General features: G+C 42.0%; 2 protein-coding genes across 2 annotated transcripts in view; one reads left to right on the plus strand and one right to left on the minus strand.

Annotated features, from left to right (window-relative positions):
* The window catches only part of SSH2 (slingshot protein phosphatase 2), a 276,663-nt gene that overhangs the window by 115,210 nt on the left and 138,857 nt on the right, over positions 1-22,596 (plus strand). The window contains exon 3 of the mRNA XM_088477775.1: positions 21,367-21,410. Coding sequence (XP_088333901.1) covers positions 21,367-21,410 — 44 coding nt within the window. The remainder of the gene's footprint in view (positions 1-21,366; positions 21,411-22,596) is intronic.
* On the minus strand, positions 15,020-20,389 carry LOC148518053 (uncharacterized). The gene is made up of 3 exons (XM_088477802.1): positions 20,357-20,389; positions 15,627-16,195; positions 15,020-15,407 (listed from the first exon to the last, which is right to left on the minus strand). Exons 1-3 carry the CDS (start codon positions 20,362-20,364, stop codon positions 15,037-15,039), a joined length of 948 nt encoding a protein of 315 aa, XP_088333928.1. The 5' UTR covers positions 20,365-20,389; the 3' UTR covers positions 15,020-15,036.

The following is a 22,596-nucleotide window of genomic DNA, read 5'->3' on the forward strand; positions in this document are numbered from 1 at the left end:
GCACCTGCCGCTAATAGCCTATTCTAGAAAACACCTGCTGCATATTTGCATAATAGCCCTGAACCTGTTTCCCTATTTTTAAACACTTTTTTCCCATTTTTTTTTTGTCACCCCAAATTTAAAATATTTTTTTTGGGGTGTCCCTATTTTTTTTAAAAACTTTTTTTAACACAGTTTATTTTAAAATTACATTCCCAGGGATGCAGGCTATTTTTTTCAAGCCTGTACCCCTAAACCCCAATTCTGCGCTTTTTTTCGCCACCTATTCAGTGGTGAAAAGTTATCCCCGTTTTTTTTTTCAAAGACTTTTCGAAACTGCGAAAAGTCTTTGAAATTGAATACGGTGTAAAACCAAAACCTCCAAAATTGATGTCATCGGTGCGAAAACATCGCAAAAACTTGAGTTTTCGCTCCATATTGAATACCCCTGATAGTGTCCAAGATAAATTCCTGTTTGTCAGCTTTCAGGTATGTTCTTATATTCTAGCTCAGAATTGGTGCATCATCATGGAAGTTCTGCAGCCTCCGGACTTGCGGTCTGACTTCATATTACATGACATTGTTGTCAGTATTATCTTAATCTCTTTTAAGAACTATTAAAAAATATCATATGTACAGTTTTGCAGAAGAACCACTAACCCCACCATTGCACATTAGTGTTTGTTTATAAATAAGTTAGGTAAAATATTGTTACACTCTTACAAAGCTGGATTTGTAAATTGGAGATGTTTGTTTTATCCTACCAGTTTTTATGTATGACACTTTTTTTTTTTTTTACATATTTGCCATCTCTTCCCTGACTGTCAGGGAGACTCCCTGAAATAGTAATCTCTCTGTCCCTGAACAGTCTAGCAATCTCCCTGATTGCACCTTACTCCTATTATGTAGCTGTTATATACTTGGGGAAAAACACACAATACATGAGCAAGCCCTGAAAAGTATCAGTGTGCTTTCATCAACAAGTAGATCTTACTTATGCTGGGTACACCCATAACGATCATCAGCGATAACGATATCGCTGAACGATCTTCCTTTAAAAACCCTGGTGTGCTGGATGAATGATATTGTTCATCCACACATTCAAAAACCACCAACGACAAACGATCGCGGATCCTTATGGAGACATAACAATATCGTCCAAGTTGGCCTGCCTGTATGGACAATGGTCGATATCGTTATCGTCCAGTGGGAGCGTGCTTCGTTGGTGGTTCTTTGCTTACACACAGAACGATATATCTTAACTGCTTTGGGGCTTGTTTACATTTGGATGGAAGTCAATTTTTTTGCACACCTCTCAGATGTAGTCGTATACGTCCACTTTACCGCTGTGCTGATAGGTGTTGCTTTCTCAATCTCTCTGAAATGCTTTTTCAAAAGTAGGCAAGTATGTCTTTGGGGCTTAACCGTGCTAACCTTGGAGAATTTATTCTGCCTCTTGTAATAAGGGACACAGGGCCTGCTTCAGCAAGGAACGCATGCTAGCAGATGCACGCACCCAGCCTCTGTGAGAATATGCTAATCAATGCATACGCACGGAGACCGCAGCACAGGAAATAGACACCTAGCGAAACCGCCGCCCACCTATGCCGTGACTGACAGTGTAAATATCGGGAACATAGAGTGCCATCAAAGCTGCTTGTAAGCTAAGGCTAGACCTGACCCTGCCGCAGGACTTGAGAGATCCCTGCGCACAGAGAGGCGCCCGGCTGCTTGCGGTGCCGCTGAGATTAATTTATGCATGCCCCTGTAACGGTGTGTGAACGTCAGGCATGCATGCATTCGGCTGACCATCTCGCTGTCACCACCAACAAACGGCACTTCCTGTCAATCAACATCGAAGGTCTCTGCGGGCTCCCTGCGTAGTCTGAGAGAGCCCTTACCGTACTCAGCGACCTGTTTGCTCAGGCGCAATGCGATGCATACGTAGACCGCAAACATCGTCTTGCACCGTGCATTCTCTCACTTGCGTTGCTTGCTGAATCAGGCCCACAGAGCAGCACTCACGCTGGCCGGAGTTGGAATTGCAGTCCTTGTCTCATTTCACCTGTCCAAACATTTGTTCTGCTTTAGAGGGTGCCTGTTCAATGGCAGGGGCCAACAGCAAATATAAAGGTTCTGGACCTGTATTTGTGATGCCCCTGTAATAGCCCTGGGTTTAGACTAGTGATTAATTCTTTCATTAATACATTTTTCTCCTATGGTTATTCATAAAACATTAAGGTTGTGATCTGTATTGATGTACTGCTTGTTAACATGACAGTTGTGATTCGTTTGTACGATCTTTGATTGTAAATTGAAGCACTTTCTATTTTGATTGCAAGTAAAAACCCATATTTGTATTGCCAAGCTTGCCTCAATTATTGTGGCCTTGTTATAAACTAAAACATTTATCATTTCCTTATATCTCTTTCTTTAGGGTAAACACCAGGATCATATTGGTAAACTGTACAGCACAAAAAGCATGTTTGTGATGTAAACCCCACACAGCCATTAGTACACATCAATATACAACCCCAGGCAATGCAGATATTCTGATCTATATGTCTGTTATGTAATGAACACAGAAACTCTGCAGATAGAAGGAAATAGTCTTGGGAAATAAATGTTAGCACCAATGTGTGACTATTTCCTTCAAGGAATATTTGGAATGTGTATATGTATGTTGTACTGTATACATGCTGCACATTATGATCTAATCTTATTACCTTGGTGCTGTTCCAAATGTGTGTTTCATAGTTAAGGCCAGCTAGGTGGTTCTGCAGCTATTCGGAGCTTAATGTGTTCAAGTTTACCTCTTACAATGTGAGCACAATGACAGCCCTCTCTTAAAAAGCAAACCGAGTCCCCATTTGTCCTTCATATACATCAAAGACTGTCAGGGGTATTCAATATGGGAGCGATAACATCGTTTTTGCGTTAATATCGGAGGTATGACGTCATTATCGCAGGTTTTACTTTTATACCGTATTCAATTTCAAAGACTTATCGCACTTTTGACAAGTCTTTGATAAAAAATGGGGATAACTTTTCACCATTGAATAGGTGTCGAAAAAAAGTGACAGAATTGGGGTTTAGGGGTGCAGGCTTAAAAAAAATAGCCTGCACCCCTGGAAATGACATTTAAAAAAGAAGTGTGTCAAAAAAAGTTTAAAAAAATAGGGACACCCAAAAAAATTAATTTAAAAATTGGGGTGAAAAAAAAAAAAGGGAAAAAATTGTTTAAAAATAGGGAAATAGGTTCAGGGCTATTCTGCAAGTATGCGGCAGATGTTTTCTAGAATAGAATTATAGCGGCAGGTGCACAAATGCAGAATTTTACAAAACTTACTTTAGGGACTTAAAAATATGCTAGTACCCATTTTCATGTACCCCAAATTTGATGGGACCACTTAAAAAAACGAAAAAAAAATAACCTAAGTGCTCTTCTGCATCACTTCTTCAATGTCGGGGAAAAAAACACCTGCTGCGGCTATTTAAATCCCTGACTTTCAATTAAAGGATAAAACGGGGGTACCCATAGTGTTCCCCCATGTTTTTAGAACTTTAGGGGGGTCTTACAATTTATTTAAGGAAAAATTCGTAACTTTTCGCAAATCCAACTTCGGAGTTTCCCGTTTTCGTTAATTTTATATTGAATAGGGGGATAAGCGGGATCGCACCCGATACTTTAACGCAGGTAAAAACTCCGATATGAAACGTTAACTTCGACAGTGAAGTTAACGTTTCATATTGAATACCCCTCTGTGTATAATAAAAAAAAATGAAATAACTGGAGTATCCATAGTGTGGTCTTGTTACCACATTAGGAAGGATATAACTCTCTAACATTACAGGCTAGTTTTGATAACAGCAGATAATACAGGCCCACACTGCTTTTAAAAAGTGCCCAATTTATCCAGCGCATTTCATGGTGCACATCCATCCGCTGGTCCTTGGAACTGGCCCCGGAAAATCTGTCTGTGCCCAGGTTCTCAGATTTCTGGACACATTTAAAATGTAAAATAATAAGAATGTAAGCTCACACGAGCAGGGCCCCTATTCCTTCATGTGCTTCTCCTTCCCTTGCTCATACTATCATCTACTCCTAACTCCCCACAAGGGCACCTCGATTGCTTACACCCTGCTGCTTTTTGAGGAATGATTGCTAATGCAGCAATGGTTATAAACCATATTCTTGTCTGTAAAGGTGGGTATCCACTACCGGATCAAAATGAGTGATTGAACGATATTGCTATCGTTCATTAATCGTTCGCAAATCGGCCTTGAAACTGTTGAAAACGACCAGCGATGCGCACTCCCGCTGGTCGTTTTTGACATCTATCATCGCCTGAACATGCTGGTCAATCTATGCTGGTCAATCTGCCGATAACGACAGATAGGCTATGTTCGGGGATGAGGGAGGGTGCCTGCACTGAACGACTGATCGTTCAGTGTAGGCACAGCACAGATGCATGATTACTATGTCGTAATTGTGCAGTCGTTTCACAGTCTGCTAGTGGATGTGCCCCTTAAGTCACTGTTTTCTTGTTGCCCATTTGTTCATATACTTTATAAGGCGTAGCAGAACCCTTGTGGTGCCATATAAATAAAGGATAATAATAATAGTGAGTTTAATGGACAGTGTGAATGTCACTTTAAAGTCCAATCTACTAGCACTTTAACACCAGTCCTTTAATGTATTTCAGAAATACTTTTTAAATTACCTTATTTTGTGTCTTAAAGATCCTCCCCCCAATACATGATTATTTTATATCACTTTTGTGTGTTTGAATGTTATTACATTGGACATTTAAAATGAGTTTCCATAGAAGTGCAACTGGAATGTGCCCTAAGTAGCCCCTCAGACAAGGATTGGGACAAGATTCAGGGGTGGTGGATTAGCTCATTTATCTTGCCCCATTTCTTAATACTATTAATCTCACCCCATAGGATGTATCATAAAAGGATTTGGTTGACACTTGACAGCACAAAATATTATCAGTACGTCTCCTCATTAAAAGAATGTTTCCATAATGAATCCATGCATTCCAATAATGTTTCCAGCATCTTGAGTCATGTGTGATCCTTTAGATGGCAGGAGAGGGACATGCAAAAGTGTGCTTGTGATTAATGGCTACAGCACAGATGCGTTACAGCTGGTCACTCGTCACGTGCAGCTATTGGGTTACAGCCCTGAGCTGCTGGGAAGCGCTTGTGCATTGTCCCTGCCGTAGAGCCTGGTTATGCTCGCAGACGGGCAGCCCCGTGTAGCAGTTATAAATTATTACACAATGATTGTCACTGTTAGAACTGATTAAATGTCTGGATCCCACTGGTGGAAGGTTGAAAGCCTCATGCTGAAGCTGTTATTTGCATGTGTTACCTTGACATTGACCTTTGGAAAAATGACCCTAGGGATTTCTAGTGTCTGAGAGAGACATTAAATTCAATCTGTGCATTATATTTTTGGTTGAGTGCTTTTTACTATTTGTAGCATATCATTGGACACCTTTCAGTGGCTGTAAAATATGCCCTTGTGCCGTCCCTTATAACCTTTCAATAATAGATCATCATAGCATCTGTGGCGGGTCATTTATTCTGTCAATAACGCTCAATCTGTCCAGTGAAGGGTGCGGGTGTTCCTCAGCTGCCGATAGTATTTGTTGTGGTGACAGCAGATAATATAGGCCCACACTGCTTTTAAAAAGTGCCCAATTTATCCAGCGCATTTCATGGTGCACATCAATCCGCTGGTCCTTGGAACTGGCCCCGGAAAATCTGTCTGTGCCCAGGTTCTCAGATTTCTGGACACATTTAAAATGTAAAATAATAAGAATGTAAGCTCACACGAGCAGGGCCCCTCTTCCTTCATGTGCTTCTCCTTCCCTTGCTCATACTATCATCTACTCCTAACTCCCCACAAGGGCACCTCGATTGCTTACACCCTGCTGCTTGTTGAGGAATGATTGCTAATGCAGCAATGGTTATAAACCATATTCTTGTCTGTAAAGGTGGGTGTCCACTACCGGATCAAAATGAGTGATTGAACGATATTGCTATCGTTCATTAATCGTTCGCAAATCGGCCTTGAAACTGTTGAAAACAGCTGAATAATTGTTGTCTATAGGATAATGTAGATGTCTCTTCAAATATTAAACTAAAATGTGTTTACATGCACTGCAGTGTTTCCCAACTCCAGTCCCCAGGGAAGCCTAACAGGGCATGTTTTCCATAGCTCCTTGCTGGAGCTGACACATTTTAAAAGGGTTGTACTAATTATTTCCCTTGTGATTCTGTGAGGAGACCTGGAAAACATGCAATGTTGGGGTTCCCTGAGGACTGGAGCTGGGAAATACTGGAGCACTGCCACTAACAAATCTTTTACCCAGAAAAATGTATCTGAAAAGAGGTAATTGGTTTATCTAGAATACCCCAGAGCGACTATTGCTTTATGTTGGGAAGTGATATCTATTTTTTTTTTTGTGGGATCCAACCTGTGCCCCAAATTAGGCTGATCCTGAACTGGGCAGATCTCTGTGCGCGGATGCATGTGACGAGTTATTACATACAGTGCGCACGTAGATGTGAAGTTAGGCATTTTGCATATATCCGTCCTATTTTGAGTTGTACAGAACTTGGTTGGAGCTATCTTTCTGTGAAATTGGGCATTTTGGAGCGGCAACAATGCAAGTGCGTGGAGCCGCCTATTCTTGTGGGAGTGTTATGGATGTGCCGTGGGGTTATGTAAAGCTCTGTGCAATTCTTGTCGTGTGTACAGGGAAGGGAAGCCTGTTTCTGTCGGATCTGTTGCACCTAGCATGGGGCGGTGCAAGTGGCGATATTATTCATGGCGGCGGGTGCAAAATCAATCGAAGTGGCTTTCGGCTTGCAGACACGTGAACTTCCCCCATTAGCGCTACGTACTCTCATATTAGCATAAAGCTGGCCACACACTAGACCAACTTACATCCAACCAGCCAACTAGTTGATTGGTGGAATGAAAATCTGGTAACGTATGAAAGCAAATGACAATCAGCAATTTGCTCCCAAACACCTGAAAATGGACAAAAACTGTTGTTTGAACAAATTGTTTAGATCAAACATTTAACAAACTTGTCTGACGACCATTTTCATCTGTTTTCTGGCATTTAGGAGCAAATTGCTGATCATCATTTACTGTCATACGTTACCAGATTTTCATTCCAACCAATCAACTAGTTGGATGAAAGTTGGTCTAGTGTGTGGCCAGCTTTAGGTAGTAAATCTGGCTTCTGCAGCTGCTTTGTTTGCGGCTCACATTCAGCCACAATGTCCCTTCTAAAAAGCTCCGGTAAATTGTTCCACACAGCTGACTTGTGGTTTGGAGTCTTGTGTAAGGCTGCTGAGACACAGAGCATTGTCATCAGGCATCTGATTGGGAATGATTAATGAGTCGCTCTGTGTGTGTGTGGTTATCACTAACTACACTAAATGTAACAAGTTTTGCATTCATTTCCCGCCACGCATGGGTCCAATTGACCACAAATCCGGTAGTTTTTTGGCGTATGGGAAACATAAGATGGACTTGGTGTTGTTGGGTGGGTACTGCTTGAAATGAGTAAGGCAGGATATACACACATCCGCTGGATATACACACAGTTACACATGGCGAGTAACAGCATTCCTGTATGTTCAATGTTTCATAATGTATCTGGTTATGTGGAAAGTTGCACATGCAAAGGCATTTTATGACCCTATGAAGGTGCCACCAAAAGGCAGTATGATTTGAAACATCGAAATGAATGAAATGTTTTTCAAGTTTTCTCCTCTTGCTGCTCAGTGTATGAATTAAGGTGCATACATACTGGGCGATTAAAGTGGACGACTGAATGATAATGATATTGTTATCGTTCAGTCATCCACTTTATCGTTCATTTTTAACACCAAAATGATGAACGATAACGACGATGCACGTTCCTGCGGGTCGTTCGTCATTATCGTTCATCGAGTAAACATACAGGCCAACCTGACTATGTCAGGTTGCTGCATGTTGGGGAATGGGGGAGAGAGCCCGGCGCTGAACGATATCGTTAATGATATCGGTCAGCAGGTGTGCTCAATGTCATGAACGACATTGAGCACACCCAGCCGGGGACACACTAGACGATATCGCTCAGGGAGCATATCGTCTAGTGTGTACGCTCCTTTATTCATGAGGACGAGTTGATAACTGTCTCTTATTGAATTGGTTGGAATACACGCGCAGACACCTGGTTTCCGCCATCCCCTTTTAGTAAACCAGGATCTTCCCCTCCGATCTCATTTTTAATTATTTTCTGCGGCAAAATAAACCGTCATTTTTTTTATTTCATCTGGTTGAATAATTAGATGCAATCATGCCAGCATTTTCTTTAGCAAAATAAAGAAAAGCCATTTGCGTTGCAGGAGCTATAATACTTTAGAAAATGAATGTCCTTTAAGGGATTTTGTACGTATAACCCCCTCACCCCTGAGACTGCAGTCTATTAAGCTGTTCAGACATCATTGGCAAGTATGAGTCCACCAATCCAGACAGTGCATTTCAGCACAGCAAGCCTGCAAGCCTGCCAATCACTTTCTGTGCTCTGTTACATACATACATATATAGTCATGCATACAGGTCAATAATAAACTATAATACAGGTCCATTTGTAAGATAATTTGCATAGTTTGGGGGGGGTTAGCCCCTATCCTTGAAGTATCTCTATATACCAAACCTTGGGGCCCTCTACACCTGAGGTACAAGTTTTTGAACATGAAAGGCATCTTGCATGGTATACTAGTTTCCAGACCGTGGTGGAACTCATAATACCTATAACGTCCTTTTTATGTAGCAGAATGGAGGTAATGGTAATCCCGACGGCAGAATGCCGGCTAGGGATTTATGACCGGCATCGAGATACCATGCCTGTCATAATCCCGACGCTGGAATCCAGGACGACGCGGACCTGAACGAGGTGAGTACGGGGCGCCCGTCCTGTTAGCCGCGGGAGGGGGGTTAGGTTTAGGGCACCCTGGGGGGACTTGGGGTTTGGCACCCCCCCTAGGAGGGTTAGGGATAGGCACCCCCGGGAGGAGGTTAGGGTTAGGCGCCCCCTGGGCGGGTTAGGTACTGGGTGTGGGGAGGGGGGGGTTAGGGTTAGGCATTGGAGGGGGTTTAGGGTTAGGCATTAGGAGGGAGGTTAGGGTTAGGCACCCCTAAAGGAAGGTTAGGGGGGGAGAGGGGAGGGTTAGGGTACTTACCTCACGCTGTCAGGATTTCCATCTGTCGGACTCAGTGTCAAGATTTGAACCGGCTAAACAGCCGCCGGCATTACAATCCCATTCCGAGGTAATTGTTCTGTTACCCTCCTGTGTAGGCTCCACAGCTTCACTACAGAGGTGGACAAAACTATTTAAAATAAAAGTATCAGTCATCCAGATTTATACAACATTTCTACCTGAGTCATTCCAGACAGGGGTGTCTGATGTGCTTAAAGCCAAAATAAAATGTCTTCTATTCTGGCAAATTACAAAATTACTTACTCATGAGAATGTTATACATATCTATTGAACAAGATAACATGGATTTTTAGTGTAATATCCAGTTAATGTGAAGTGTGGGACATGCAGAGTTGCCAGAACTAATAAAATAATGCAGAGCTTTGCAACATTTGTCATGTCAATACAGTATTTAACCACATTTATTCTTTGTGAGCCTGCCCTCTTGTGGTCAAAAGATGAACTGGTATTCAATCTATCACATTCTTAATACAAGCTGTTTCAGTTAAGTGACCATGTCTGTTTGTTATTTTCTACATGTAACACCATCTACTATGTTCTTCATATACCACCTCGTGGAACATTTATATATATATATATATATATATATATATATATATATATATACACACACATGTACACACACACACACACACACACACACACACACACACACACACACACACACACACACACACACACACACACACACACACAAATCTTTCAGGATGGCACTCCCATAAAAGTAACAGGCAGATAGATCTCGCAGCCAGCAACTTCCCCCTGTATGCACATTAACTGTGGCATTCCGGTATAAAAACGACACCACGCAGGATTAATACATCAATGTTTCGATGCCATCGTTATAATGCATATATTATTATTATTACTACCAGTTATTTATATAGCGCACACATATTCCGCAGCGCTTTACAGAGAATATTTGTCCATTCACATTAGATGTGTGTGAAACATAACTGGATAAGCCAAGCCCTTTTATGGTTTTTGGGGTCTTTTTCTATTGTAACATTTTGCCATTTTGTAAGTGAGATAATATATTTGGCCATGGACTCTGAAGCAAAATAGACCGTTTCCATGGGGTATTGGAAGCTGAGCCCCTATAGATGCAGATGATAATGCACTGTTACTCCGCCTCACCATCTCCAAGCCTCCTGCCAATCAGCGGCTGCCAGCAGCTCTCGTGGAAAGCAGAGATAAGAGGCGTTCCTTTCAAATCACAAACCCGGTGCTGATTGGCTGGGAGTTGCGAGCCTGGGATCGATGTATTGGAGAAAGTATCCAAGGGAAGAGCGACCCCTACGGCAGCAGCCTCACGTGTTGTGCCGCCCGCGTGCCCTCCCTCTTTATGTAATAGCTACATCACGCAGCCAGGCGGCCAATCAGGAGCCGAACTGGGCAGAACGTAAACCGCGTCCGCACATGGCTAGGGCGACGGGTCCATGTGAGAGCACAGACCACTAGTTGTGCGTGAGAACAGCAGCTGGCAGCAGACACCCCTATCCCGCTTCCCCGGATCACTGTGTTTTGGTACTTTTTTTTACATTTTAAGGTTAGCTATACTAAAGCATTTATTATGGTTTTTGTAGATTTTATTTTTTTCCATCAAATTTTATAAAGTTTTATTCCAAATTCTGTAATTTATTACTGATTGAAATCCGTCGCAAAATAATCATATTAATGTCTTAATTAGTCTTAGAGATATTAAAATTTGGACAAAGGGACTAAGCAAATTATATATTAAGATATATAGTCTCATGCATCCTTGCTTTTCGCCCCCAAATTTTCTGAGCCACTTTTCTGCCAGGGTTAGTTTTTACTAGTTTATAAATTTTTTCCTACATGACGTTAATGAGGTAATAACCAACTCTTGGTTTCGAACATAAATCAAGCTTGCTGGATATGTAGATTACACACCTTAAACAGTATATATGGGATATTCATGGGATAATAGATGCTTTAATGTGCTTATCCAAATATCTCCCTTAAACCAGCACCTGCCTAATCCAGGGTGACAGTAATCATTTATAGCAAACTGGCTCATAGCTAAATGTCACTTGGCATGTAACACTTAAGTAAACATCTCTAATTGTTACAGAAGAGATTACTATGCTTCAATCCCTTCATAGGAGCTTCTTACAAACAATCTAATGATTTGTCCTCCTGGAGCTGCTAAGTGGGAGCTATGGTGTTTTATTTGTTTCTGTATTAATGTCTTACATCTTCTGTTTTCTTATCTTTTTTTTGTCACCTTTTATTCAAACTATATGCAGTGGATAGACATATTGCTGTCACCAAGTCCTCTAGCGTTTTTTGTGTTTGTGTATTTGATTCCCACATATAGGTGTGTACTCTCCAACTCAACATTTATAAAAATATTGGTGCCAGTTGTTACTCAATTTGAATATAAATAAATCCAGTTTTATATTAGTTTTTTTTTGCTTTGCATCTAGGCATCAATCATGTACCAAGGATCATCCATGACCTTACGGTCCGCATACAGCCAAACATGGGTTCTGTGTTACTATGGGGAGGCTGGGTATATTTTATTGCTGTCCTTGCCTGCAGTATTTTCCTCTGGTTGAGGGTAAATTTACTAAAGTGAGAGTTTTTAGAAGTGGAGATGTTTCCAATAGTAACCACTCATATTCTACTGAACATTTAACTAACACCTTCTAGAAGATTATAGCTAGAGTCTGATTGGTTGCTATGGGCAACATTTCCACTTCTAAAAATTCGCACTCTAGTAAAATTAACCCTAATACCCCTTTCACATAGAAAGGCAATTTTACCGGGTAAGCCCTTTTACCCAGTAATTTGCTAAACAACAATGGGTTTTTTCGGTGTGAAAGGGTCAACCTGGGTTGTAATTCCCGGGTCTCCCACCCTGCTTTTTTTGTAGAGTCGGAGACCCGGGAATTATGTCCCGGGTTGACTCTTCCACACAAAAAAAACCATTGTTGTTTAGCAAATTACTGGGTCTAAGTGCTTTACCTGGTAATTTAATTTTCCTGTGTGAAAAGGGTACAAAGTGGAACCAACAAAAATCCTGTGCATCACATGCCGGATAAAAGCCGTGTTGTTTGCTAGTTTCAGTGTGAAAGGGGTATTAGGGTGGAATTCAAATAAGGGTGAATCCGTACAGCTGACTGAGACTGCGCAGCCGCTGGGATCTCGCACCATAGGGTAGTGAGCACTTCTGTGCGAATCGGGCAAAGCGTGCAAGATGGGCTGCTGTTACCGCCATTTAACGCAACAGCAATTTGCGCCCTTTGCCGACAATTGAATTCCCCCCTTAGGAGGATGTTATGTGACACATATGTGTGTGTACGTATGTATGTCTATGTGTGTGTGTGTATATATATATATATATATATATTTATATATATATATATATATATGCAGTAACGCACCGTAAAGCCTTTATCAAGTTCAATATTATGTAAACATAAAATGTGTTTTATAATTAAATCTGTGTTTGCTTTCCCAAAGTAAATCTGCAGTCAGACTACTGCCATCTGCTGGTTCATGTTGATTCTACAGCAGCTAATGAATGGCATTCAAATGTTTAAGTATGTGCACCTGTCGCCTGCATGCAGTGACAGCAAAGAAATGTAATCACAGAACAAAGCTCCAGGATCACTTCATAGAATCCTCCGGCAAATTTGCATTTGGGCAGGGATATAATATATATTTTAAAAATTTTACGATGTCATTCGGAACAATGTATCATCTGTTGGGATCTAAGAATAAAACCTGTTCATTATTTTTTTGTGTCTTCCTATTAAACGTAAGGAAACAGATATACATTGTTAATTATCTTTTTATGATAACTGGCTTTGTAATGTGTAAGTTTTTGCCTGACTTTATGGAATCACTGCTATAATTGTTATATACCATTGTGCGGCTCTCTCTTCTCATTCACTTTCTAGTTGTTTGTTATGATTAAGTGTATTTCTGGCTGGTGACTTGCTTACCAAGAAAATTAAAAAGCACGTCAGCATAATTGTTTTATTTAGATCCAATTACTTTGTTGTTATAACTCTCACATTCCTGTATTAAGGCGATGACTTTAGTGGTTGCTTGTATTCCTTCACTGCAAATTGCTCCCGTGTTGGTTTCATTTACACCACAAAAGGGATTTAACACTTTATCAAGCCAGTCATACAGCATCTGCCTGTGGATATTGACACTAGGTTATGTAGATAGAACAGAGGTACTTTTAAACCTCCTTAACTGTCTAACAAACATACAATAGCTGCTTAGAGACTGAAGTCATAGAGGTGTGAAATTGTCACTTATAGAGGATGTGTACCTGAGTGAAATACTATAGTAACAGATCAATGGGATCTGCATTCTCTACCACTTCCTATATTAATGTAATTTAAATGTTTTTTTTTATTTACCAAACCCCCTGCATACACCTCATTTTCTTACAAAAAATATTAACATCAATGCTTGAAAGCATTGTGACCGGTAAAAAGGGAAGTCCACTCTCTGATTGGACAACTGCGGCAACAGTCCACTCAAGCACCAGAGTCTGGGGGATATATATACTGAAATGTGGGTTTCTAGAAGTGGAGATGTTGCCCATAGCACTATTCAGATTCTAGCTATTATCTTCTAGAACACAAGTTCTCAAACTGTCCTCAGGACCCCAAACCAGGGGTGTATCTAGGGGTCCGAGCGCCCCTGGCAAGTAAGGGACTGGTCCCCCCCCCTTGTCAGTTATACCCCTTTCAGATATACAACTCGGGAAATTTCCTGCTCAGACCCGGGAATTTCTCCTGTGCAAATTCCCGGGTATTTGGTCAAGACCCCCCTTTCACACTACAGTGTCTACCCGGGAAATTCCCGGGTTGACCCCTTTCAGACAGGAGCAGGGTTTTTCAGAGTTTTACATAGAAAAACAGAGTTTTGTCATTATAAGTGGATGTTATGCTGGTACACATTAATGAGGTCATGCAAAGGTGGGGATGTGGTATAAGGGGACTGGGAGTTAATGTTATTGAAATAAATACAAAGACTTAATATTTGAAAGGTTCAAAAAATCTTTTATTTTAATAAAGGCCTTTGTTTTGCATACAAAGTTTGAACGTTTTACTTCCATATTTCTTACAAAATACATCACAATTCAAAACCAAACAATAGTATAAAACAAAAATAACAGTAAAGTGCACATTTACTTCAGAACATTGTTAAGTGCGTATATAGCTATGAGGCATTATACAAGCCTTTAAAATAAAACAAATAGGACCAGAATTTTTTGGTAGATCCTTGTTTACACCACTTCAATATCCTATGACAAAAGCAGTAACCATAATATTTTCAACATCGTCATATGAAATATGTCTAGTTAACATCACTAGATATATTTGATCACCACAGTTAAATATTTCTGTAAACTGTAAACTCTGGGTTTTTGTCAGGAGTACGTTCCTGTGACAGAGTATTAGCTGGCAAAGTATCTTTAAATTGACCTTCGAGTACATTATCTAATGTACTATCTGTAAATGTTGAGGATGACTGAGGTGTTTGCGGATGCTTGGATATATGGGATGTAGTTTGGCCAAATGCTGGGGGGGACTTTACTTGTTGCGCATACTGGGATGTTTGGTTAAATGCTGGGGGGGACTTGTTGCGCATACTGGGATGTTTGGCCAAATGCTGGGGGGGGGCTTTGTTTGTTGAGCATACTTGCATGTAGTTTGCCCAAATGCTGTGGGGAGATTAGCGTGCTGGCCTTACTGTGATGTATGCTCAAATGAGGTGGGAGACTGAGGTTGCTGCACATACTGGGATGGATCCCCAGAATGAGTTTGGATAATTAGCTTGTTGCCCAAAATGGGTGGGTGGTGGAACATGTTTTGGTTTGTAGTGGATTGTGCTCAAGATTTGAGTAAAAAATTTGCGGTTATCGCGACTAAGCCTTTCCTGCATAGCCATCATTTCCTTTAGCAAATTACTCTGCATTTCTCTCTCATTGGCCATAAACCGCTGCAGTCTGGCATCCTCTTGTGTCTGCCATTCCGAATCTAGGTCGTGTAGCTGTTCACAAAGAATATTTGTCATGGCTTTGGTTACAACATCAATTTTGCTCTTCTTCTTTTTACGTGTTGGCACTGTGAAAACTGAATGTAAAAGAGAGAAAACATTGAGCAACAGATGTAAAAAATATTTCAAACACAAAACAATAAATGGTCCCAATTCAAAAAGCATACGTCTGTTTGCATGCGGTGCCCATCCTCCACTACAAGATAAACGCAGAAACAATACTATATGCTAGAAATTGAACTACAACATTACATAGATTAATGCAGCAGAACATAAGTTATTTGAATTAAACTTACTGTTACCGCGTAGGGTGGGCTTGTCTCCCTGGGTCTGTGGCTCAGACTCAGAATCTCGCCTTTGGGTTGGAGAGATCACATCTGTGCCAGTGCTTGGTTCAATGATGATGGCATTAGATGAGTCCTCATCTGGGTCATCAAATAGGACCTGCGATAATGCCGGGCTCTGCTGGCTGCTCTCAGGAGTTGTTGAAGGCGTGCATGTCGTTGTTGCAGACAGTGTGCCAGCATCACTTGAAGAAGATAGAGCAATGGGGTTGCATAGTGCTGTATGCCCAAAAGCGGAAGTGCATAAATCGTATAAGGCCCACTCCATCCTTCCCACACCACTGCGATTACGATTGTGGTCATGGACCTTTGTGTATTGTCTCTTTAGGCTCTTCAGCTTATTAAGGACTTGCTGCTGTGTCTTCACAATACCCCGGGTGGCCAGGATTTTGGCAATGTTGCAGTAGATCATGGCATCTTTAACAGTGCCTGTGATTTGAGCTTTTATTTCCTCCTCTCCTCTCACATGTAAGAGCTCACGGGCCTCCTCGTCCTTCCAATGTGCCATGATCACCAACCACCTGTACACAGCAAAAATAAAAATTACCGCACTAAAGAAAACCCAGAAAATTTAGATAAAAAATAATAAATAAGAAAATGAATAAAAAAGAAATCTCTTGTTAGGTAATAAAGTTTTCAGTATTTTAAAATAGATGTCATATATAATAAGAAACAAGCTCTTTTAATAAGGTAATGAAAAACAGTAATTTACATAGTATAACACTATGACATAAATAATATTAGATGCTAAATATGTTTACACACCTGGCACCACTCTGGTACAAGTTCACCTCGTAGTGTTGCCGGCCTCTCTGCAACTGTTACATCACCTATATCTGCCTTGTAGCACTGCACAGGCTTCTTAGCGCTATGTTTAGCGTTTATATGGCGTCTGCCCTCCACTGTCAGGCTGTTGCTGATGATCTCATCAACAGGCAGCCGCGTCCGGCCAATCAGGAGCTGTTTGGTGAAGCCCGGGAGTAAATTCCCGGGTACCACCATTCAGACAGAAGCAGGGTAATTTCCCGGGACTTAAGTCCCAGGAAAAACCCTGGCCGATTGCAGGGGCGGCTACCCGGGAACCTTTCAGACAGACGCGGCTACCCGGGAATTTGGCTGAGGCAGGCCAAATTCCCGGGATTCTCGACAAGTCTGAAAGGGGTATCAGTAATAGGTATACTGCACATACATAGCACACATACTGTACATAGCACACCACACACATATAGTGTACACACATACCTGGCACTGCACATACATATACATAGCACACACACACATTGTACACACATACCTGGCACTGCACATACATATACATAGCACACACACACATTGTACACACATACCTGGCACTGCACATACATATACATAGCACACACACATTGTACACACATACCTGGCACTGCACATACATAGCACACATACTGTACATAGCACACCACACACATATAGTGTACACACATACCTGGCACTGCACATACAAATACATAGCGCACACACACATTGTACACACATACTGTACATGGCACACCACACACGTATAGTGTACACACATACCTAGCACTGCATATTCATATACATAGCACACACACACACATTGTACACACATACCTAGCACTGCACCTACATGTAGATAGCACACTTAAAGTACATGGCACACCACACACACACACACAATCACGTACCTGGGGCTGAGAGGAGGAGATCGGCAGCCGCAGCACTACATACTGTGAGGAGGGAGAGGGAGCAGCTGTGGCTGAGCATGTGCAGCAGCTCCCCAGCGCCCTCTGACCTTCTGAGCTCTCCGTAGCTGTGATTGCGGCAGCGTTTGCCGCTTGTATTGAGATGGAGACACAGCTGTCACCATCTAAATAAATAATTTGACTCATCAGGGGGAAGTTTTAGCTGCGAATGGCATTTGCCTGGGACATTGGCCGGTGGGGGGGGCCCCACCGGCCGGCGCCCCTGGCAAGTGCCATCCTTGCCAATAGGAAGATACGCCCCTGCCCCAAACAGTGCATGTTTTCCAGGTCTCCTCACAGAGTCACAGGTGAAATAGTTAGATCCATTTGTGGATCTTGTAAAATGTGTCAGTGAGTAATGAATACACCTGTGCACCTACTGGGTGACCTGTGTGAGTAAATGTTAAGTAGAATCTGATTAGTTGCTATGGGCAACAACTCCACTTCTTAATACCCGCACTTTAGTAAATATACTCCTTGTTGTCCCAAAGGCAGATTTGCACACAAGATCCCCTCCATACTAGGCTGGATGTGCATTTAAAAAAAATCCAAAAAAGCCCGCTAAATAGATTCTGCCTGAATAAAATAAAACTACAGTACTCCTACTGAAGAAACACATCTGTGTTAGCATCACCTTGAAAATGCAGAATTTAATCTGATTGCTGTTAAATATTCTTTGTTGTAATTTTTTCGGAATGACTGTACATGTGCATACAAATATATGCCATGTGTACGCTTCCTGCACGCCGAATACATTTCCAGGGCAAACAGTCCCAAACAGGTTGCACTCTATAAGCTCTACTTGTTGTTGTCACAGACTCATAGAGGTGGCAGTGGATTTTTGACCAGTTTGTGACCAACATCAATGAGGTTCTATACATTCGCTGTAAGCTAGTCATGTAAATGAGGCACGGTATGCCTCATGTCTACGTGATGTCAATAACGTGAATCGATAGGCTGAATCTTGGCTGGAAGCAGACCTTTGTATAGCTAATGAGATGGGTTATGTTAGAAGATGTTCTATGTTTGCTTATTTTCCCCATAAATAGTGGTACCATAACAGCAAAGCAAGCTAGAGCACCAATGAATAGCGTCCTGCATGGCTATAGTGCAGTTATTTCTTGTGCATGTTGCTTGCCTACATACTAAAGGTGCAGCCATGCATCACGTATATTTCACCTGTGCCCAGATTTACACTGCCATTCACTGTGACATTATTATGTGCATAGAGGCTTCATTGTCCGCATAAGGGAATGTGAGCTGTGTTGTATTCTTATATAGAATGAGATGGTGCCTCACAGTACAGACCTTGTGGTGGTTGTTGGGAATACAGATGTGTCCTCCTGCACTGAGGCTTCAGTAGCGCCAGATCTGGGGCAACTCTCCTGCGCCAAGCATCTTATTCGCACAAATAAAAACAATTGGAAGCGACAAAACTCCTTTGCTAGATAACATAGAACAAATTGATGTATATCTATGTGCGAGTGAGGGCCTGATTCAGCAAGGAACGCAAAAGAGAGAACGCACGCAGCTTGGCCGATGGTTTTGCACTGCGTGTGCGCAAACTAGCCTGTGCGATCGGATTATGGTACGCAGATTGCACACAGTGTGTACGCAGACCCTTCCGATATTGATTGACAGGAAGTGCCGTTTGTGGGTGGTGACAGTGGGGTGGTCAGGCGAACGCTGGCTTTATAATGCCGTTATAGGGGCGTGCATAATTAAGGCAGTGCGGCGGCATACCCAGCCATACCGTAAGCTGTACACAGGAAGCGGCCAAATTCCTGCGGCAGCTCAGATCAACCACTATTATGCGTATGTCCTGTAGTTCTCGATGTTACCGATGTTTACGCTATCTTGCGTACTGATCAGGCTGATGGGCGGCTTAATATGGGGCTGGGCGTCTGCATCTTGTGCTGCGGTTTCCCTGCGTGTGCATTGATTAGCATATTCTCGCAGCGGACGGGTGCGTGCGTCTGCGTGCGTTCCTTGCTGAATCAGGCCTGAATCTGTGTAAGAAGTGCTACGATGTAGCGGCCGCGTCCTTTTAATACTAATTCCTGTGCTGTTAGTGGCAGCCCAGCGTCTCTAGTGCACTGAGTGGTATTTTGCTGCGTCTGCGTTGCGAATATGACGCAAAATGTTAAGAAAAAGATGACGACATGTTTCACCTCTCGGAGTGGCTCAGTCACTGTGGGCATCTTATGCCGTTTGGTGTATTGACGCTGGGTGTATGAGGACACATCTGTATACACCATAAATAGGGAAAGGTCTTGCTGACCCCCTCTCATGCACTGCATCTCATCTCCAGTTATTTCATCTCTTTCCATGGTCACAATGTCTGGCTTATGTAGAAATTATCATTCAACCCATTGTTTCCTAACCAATGCAGCTTCTGACTGAGGTCCCAGACAGTACGTTCCACTGGAGCAGATAAATGAGTACTTATGTATCCTGACAGCCATATACAGTGGAGGAAAAGATCTTCTCTTTTTGTTCCTTATATGAAAGGAAGTTATCAGCATAATTTACATTTCCCCTTCTATTACATATAATTTTCTTGTCATTTTTTGGGAATGATTGCACATGTGCATACAAATATATGCCCTGTGTACACTAAATATATGCCCTGTGTACACTTCTTGTAAGCCTAATACATTTCCAGGGCAAATAGCATAATTTATACTTCCCTTTCTATTACATATACTGGGGTTAGACTGCGGCAGGTCGGTTTGTCCCATGCACCAAGAGCCCCAGGCACTGTGCTCTATACAGAAAATAGAAACTCTTGTATTGCAGGATACTTGTGGGCATAGCATGTATTTTGTCCTGAGCACTGTACGACACAATCTGGGCCTGAGATTTATGTTAATGCAGTCGTAGCTACATTCACTCACAGATCATAGTTGCTAATTTATGCTAATGCCTTCCAAAGCTTACCCGTGCATAGGGACGCCCACTGCTGCGTACTCATATCCGTCTGACGTACTCATATCCGTCTGACGACGTGCAGCAGAGTAAGCATCGGTACCATTGACACACATCGGTCAGTCACACAGCATGTCAGGCAAATCTGACCAGCTGCAAACACTGCAGCTCTCCTGACACGCAGAGAGTTATAATGCTTCACAGGAGATCACAATGGCTAAATTATGCACGCCAATGAAATGGCGTTTCAACGGTCCTATGCGCCTACGTTTTTCTAACCACCCCCACACGCTGACTACCTGCGGCTTTGCGTAAATCTCTGATTCAGGCCCTCTGTGTCGATATCTGCTAAATATTAATGTTTTTGTTTTCTTTACCATTTGTTAAAAATTATATTTAACTTAACTTTTAATAATAAGAAGCTGCTTTTGCCCTAGTCCTGATTATTACACTAGCTGTGCCCACGGGCCTTATAGCCTTGCAGCCACAGTTGTCGGTGACATTTCTGAGAAGCCCTATTTCAGTTCCAGCAGGGGACTTCCCAGGTCACCTGTCCCTGTACATCACTTCCTTTATCTCATTTCTAAGCATTACATGTGAAAAGAAATAGACCTGTAATTTTATTGTACCTGTGTGATTAATCGATTGATATTTTGTTTTAATTATTAATCTTTACCTATAGATATGCTACTAGATTGTATTCTTATGTGTATTATATTGTTAGATTTGGAATATATACTGTATCTATGCACATATTTTTTACATGAGTATATTCTATATCTGTAAGCATGTCACAGCGTCGCGACCAATATTACTGCAGTATTCATACTATAATTTCACTAGGAGCAGCCAGTGATATGACTGAGGCATGAGGCACTTCTTGCTTCAGTGATGTCATTACTTTATGATAGACTTCCTATTGGTTCAGCCCACAAAATGGCTGCCTCCACTCTGTAAGTGACCTGTACAAATTATACATGTTATTATAATCTTGGTTTGTTTGTTTTTTCTTTTATACACAGGAGGCGGACAGCGGGGAGGAAGAGTGTCGGTCCCAGCCTAGAAGGTAAATTTTGTTTTAAAATATTAGCCTGCACAGTACCTGTGTTATCCTTTTATTGTAAACACAATGTTCCCATTCCCTTGTTATTATTACCCTTTATTTATATGGCGCCACAAGGGTTCCGCAGCGCCTCACAAAGTACATTAACAAATGAGCAAACTCGTAAAACAGCGACTTACAGTACAAGACAATACAGAATAAGAACATGGTTTATAAACATTGCTGCAGCGATCATAACACTCAAAAAAGCAGCAGGGCATCAGCTACCAAGTGTTAGGTGCTCTTGTGGAGAGTTTTGAGTAGATGATTGTATGAGTGAGGAAGGAAAAGCACATAAGGGAAGAGGGCCGTGCTCGTGAGAGCTTACATTCTATAGGGGGGAGAGAGACAGGGGTGACACAGATAGGGTAGACAGTCAGGAAGAAGCATGTAAGCAGCAGGTTAGGATGAGAGCTGGAAGGCTCTGAAGTAGTGAGTCTTGAGACCCCGTTTGAAGATTTGTAGAGAGGTGGAGAATCGGAAAGGGAGAGAGTTCCAGAGGAAGGGAGCAGCACAGGCGAGATCTTGGAGGCAGGAGTGGAAGGTAGTGTTCAATAGGCAAGAGAGGTGGGATGCATTTGTAGGAGAGGGAGGGAGATTAGTGTGATGTAGATGAAGGTGTGGTGAAGGGAGAGGAGGGTGGGTGCTGAGCTTAGTGGGTGGGTAGTAGGACCATTGTGGGGGAGAAAAGAATGAGAGAGGAGTAATGGGAGAGGAGAGGGAGGGAAGCAGAGGGAAGGAATACAGACAGAGGAGGGGAGAGAAGGGGAGGAGCCTAGGGGGGAAGGATAGAGGTGGGAACAGGGGGCAGAATAAAGGATTAGGTAGGCACTGAGTAAAGTGAGAATTTGAAGAAAACATGGTCACGGTGTGGATGAGGTAAGAATAGTGTATGTGTGAGAACGACAGTGTGGAAGGTTTTTCAAAAATGCTGGCGAGAGAACACAGTTGGTGAACGCGTATGCTTGATGACAAGTTTTTTTTATCTTTTATTGAGGGGAATATACGTTTTTTAAAGGGTTTTGAAAATGAGTAATAAAAAAAGAAGTTCGAAGTTGTGATGCTAGGCAAAAGCAATGGTAAATCAAACGGTATATGCAAGGTTTAGAGGTTACTTTGCATTGGTTCAAATAAGAATTTAGTATTTAGT

This window comes from Taudactylus pleione, unplaced genomic scaffold, assembly GCF_031769625.1.
Source record: "Taudactylus pleione unplaced genomic scaffold, aTauple2 ptg000203l, whole genome shotgun sequence".
Classification (NCBI taxonomy): domain Eukaryota; kingdom Metazoa; phylum Chordata; class Amphibia; order Anura; family Myobatrachidae; genus Taudactylus; species Taudactylus pleione.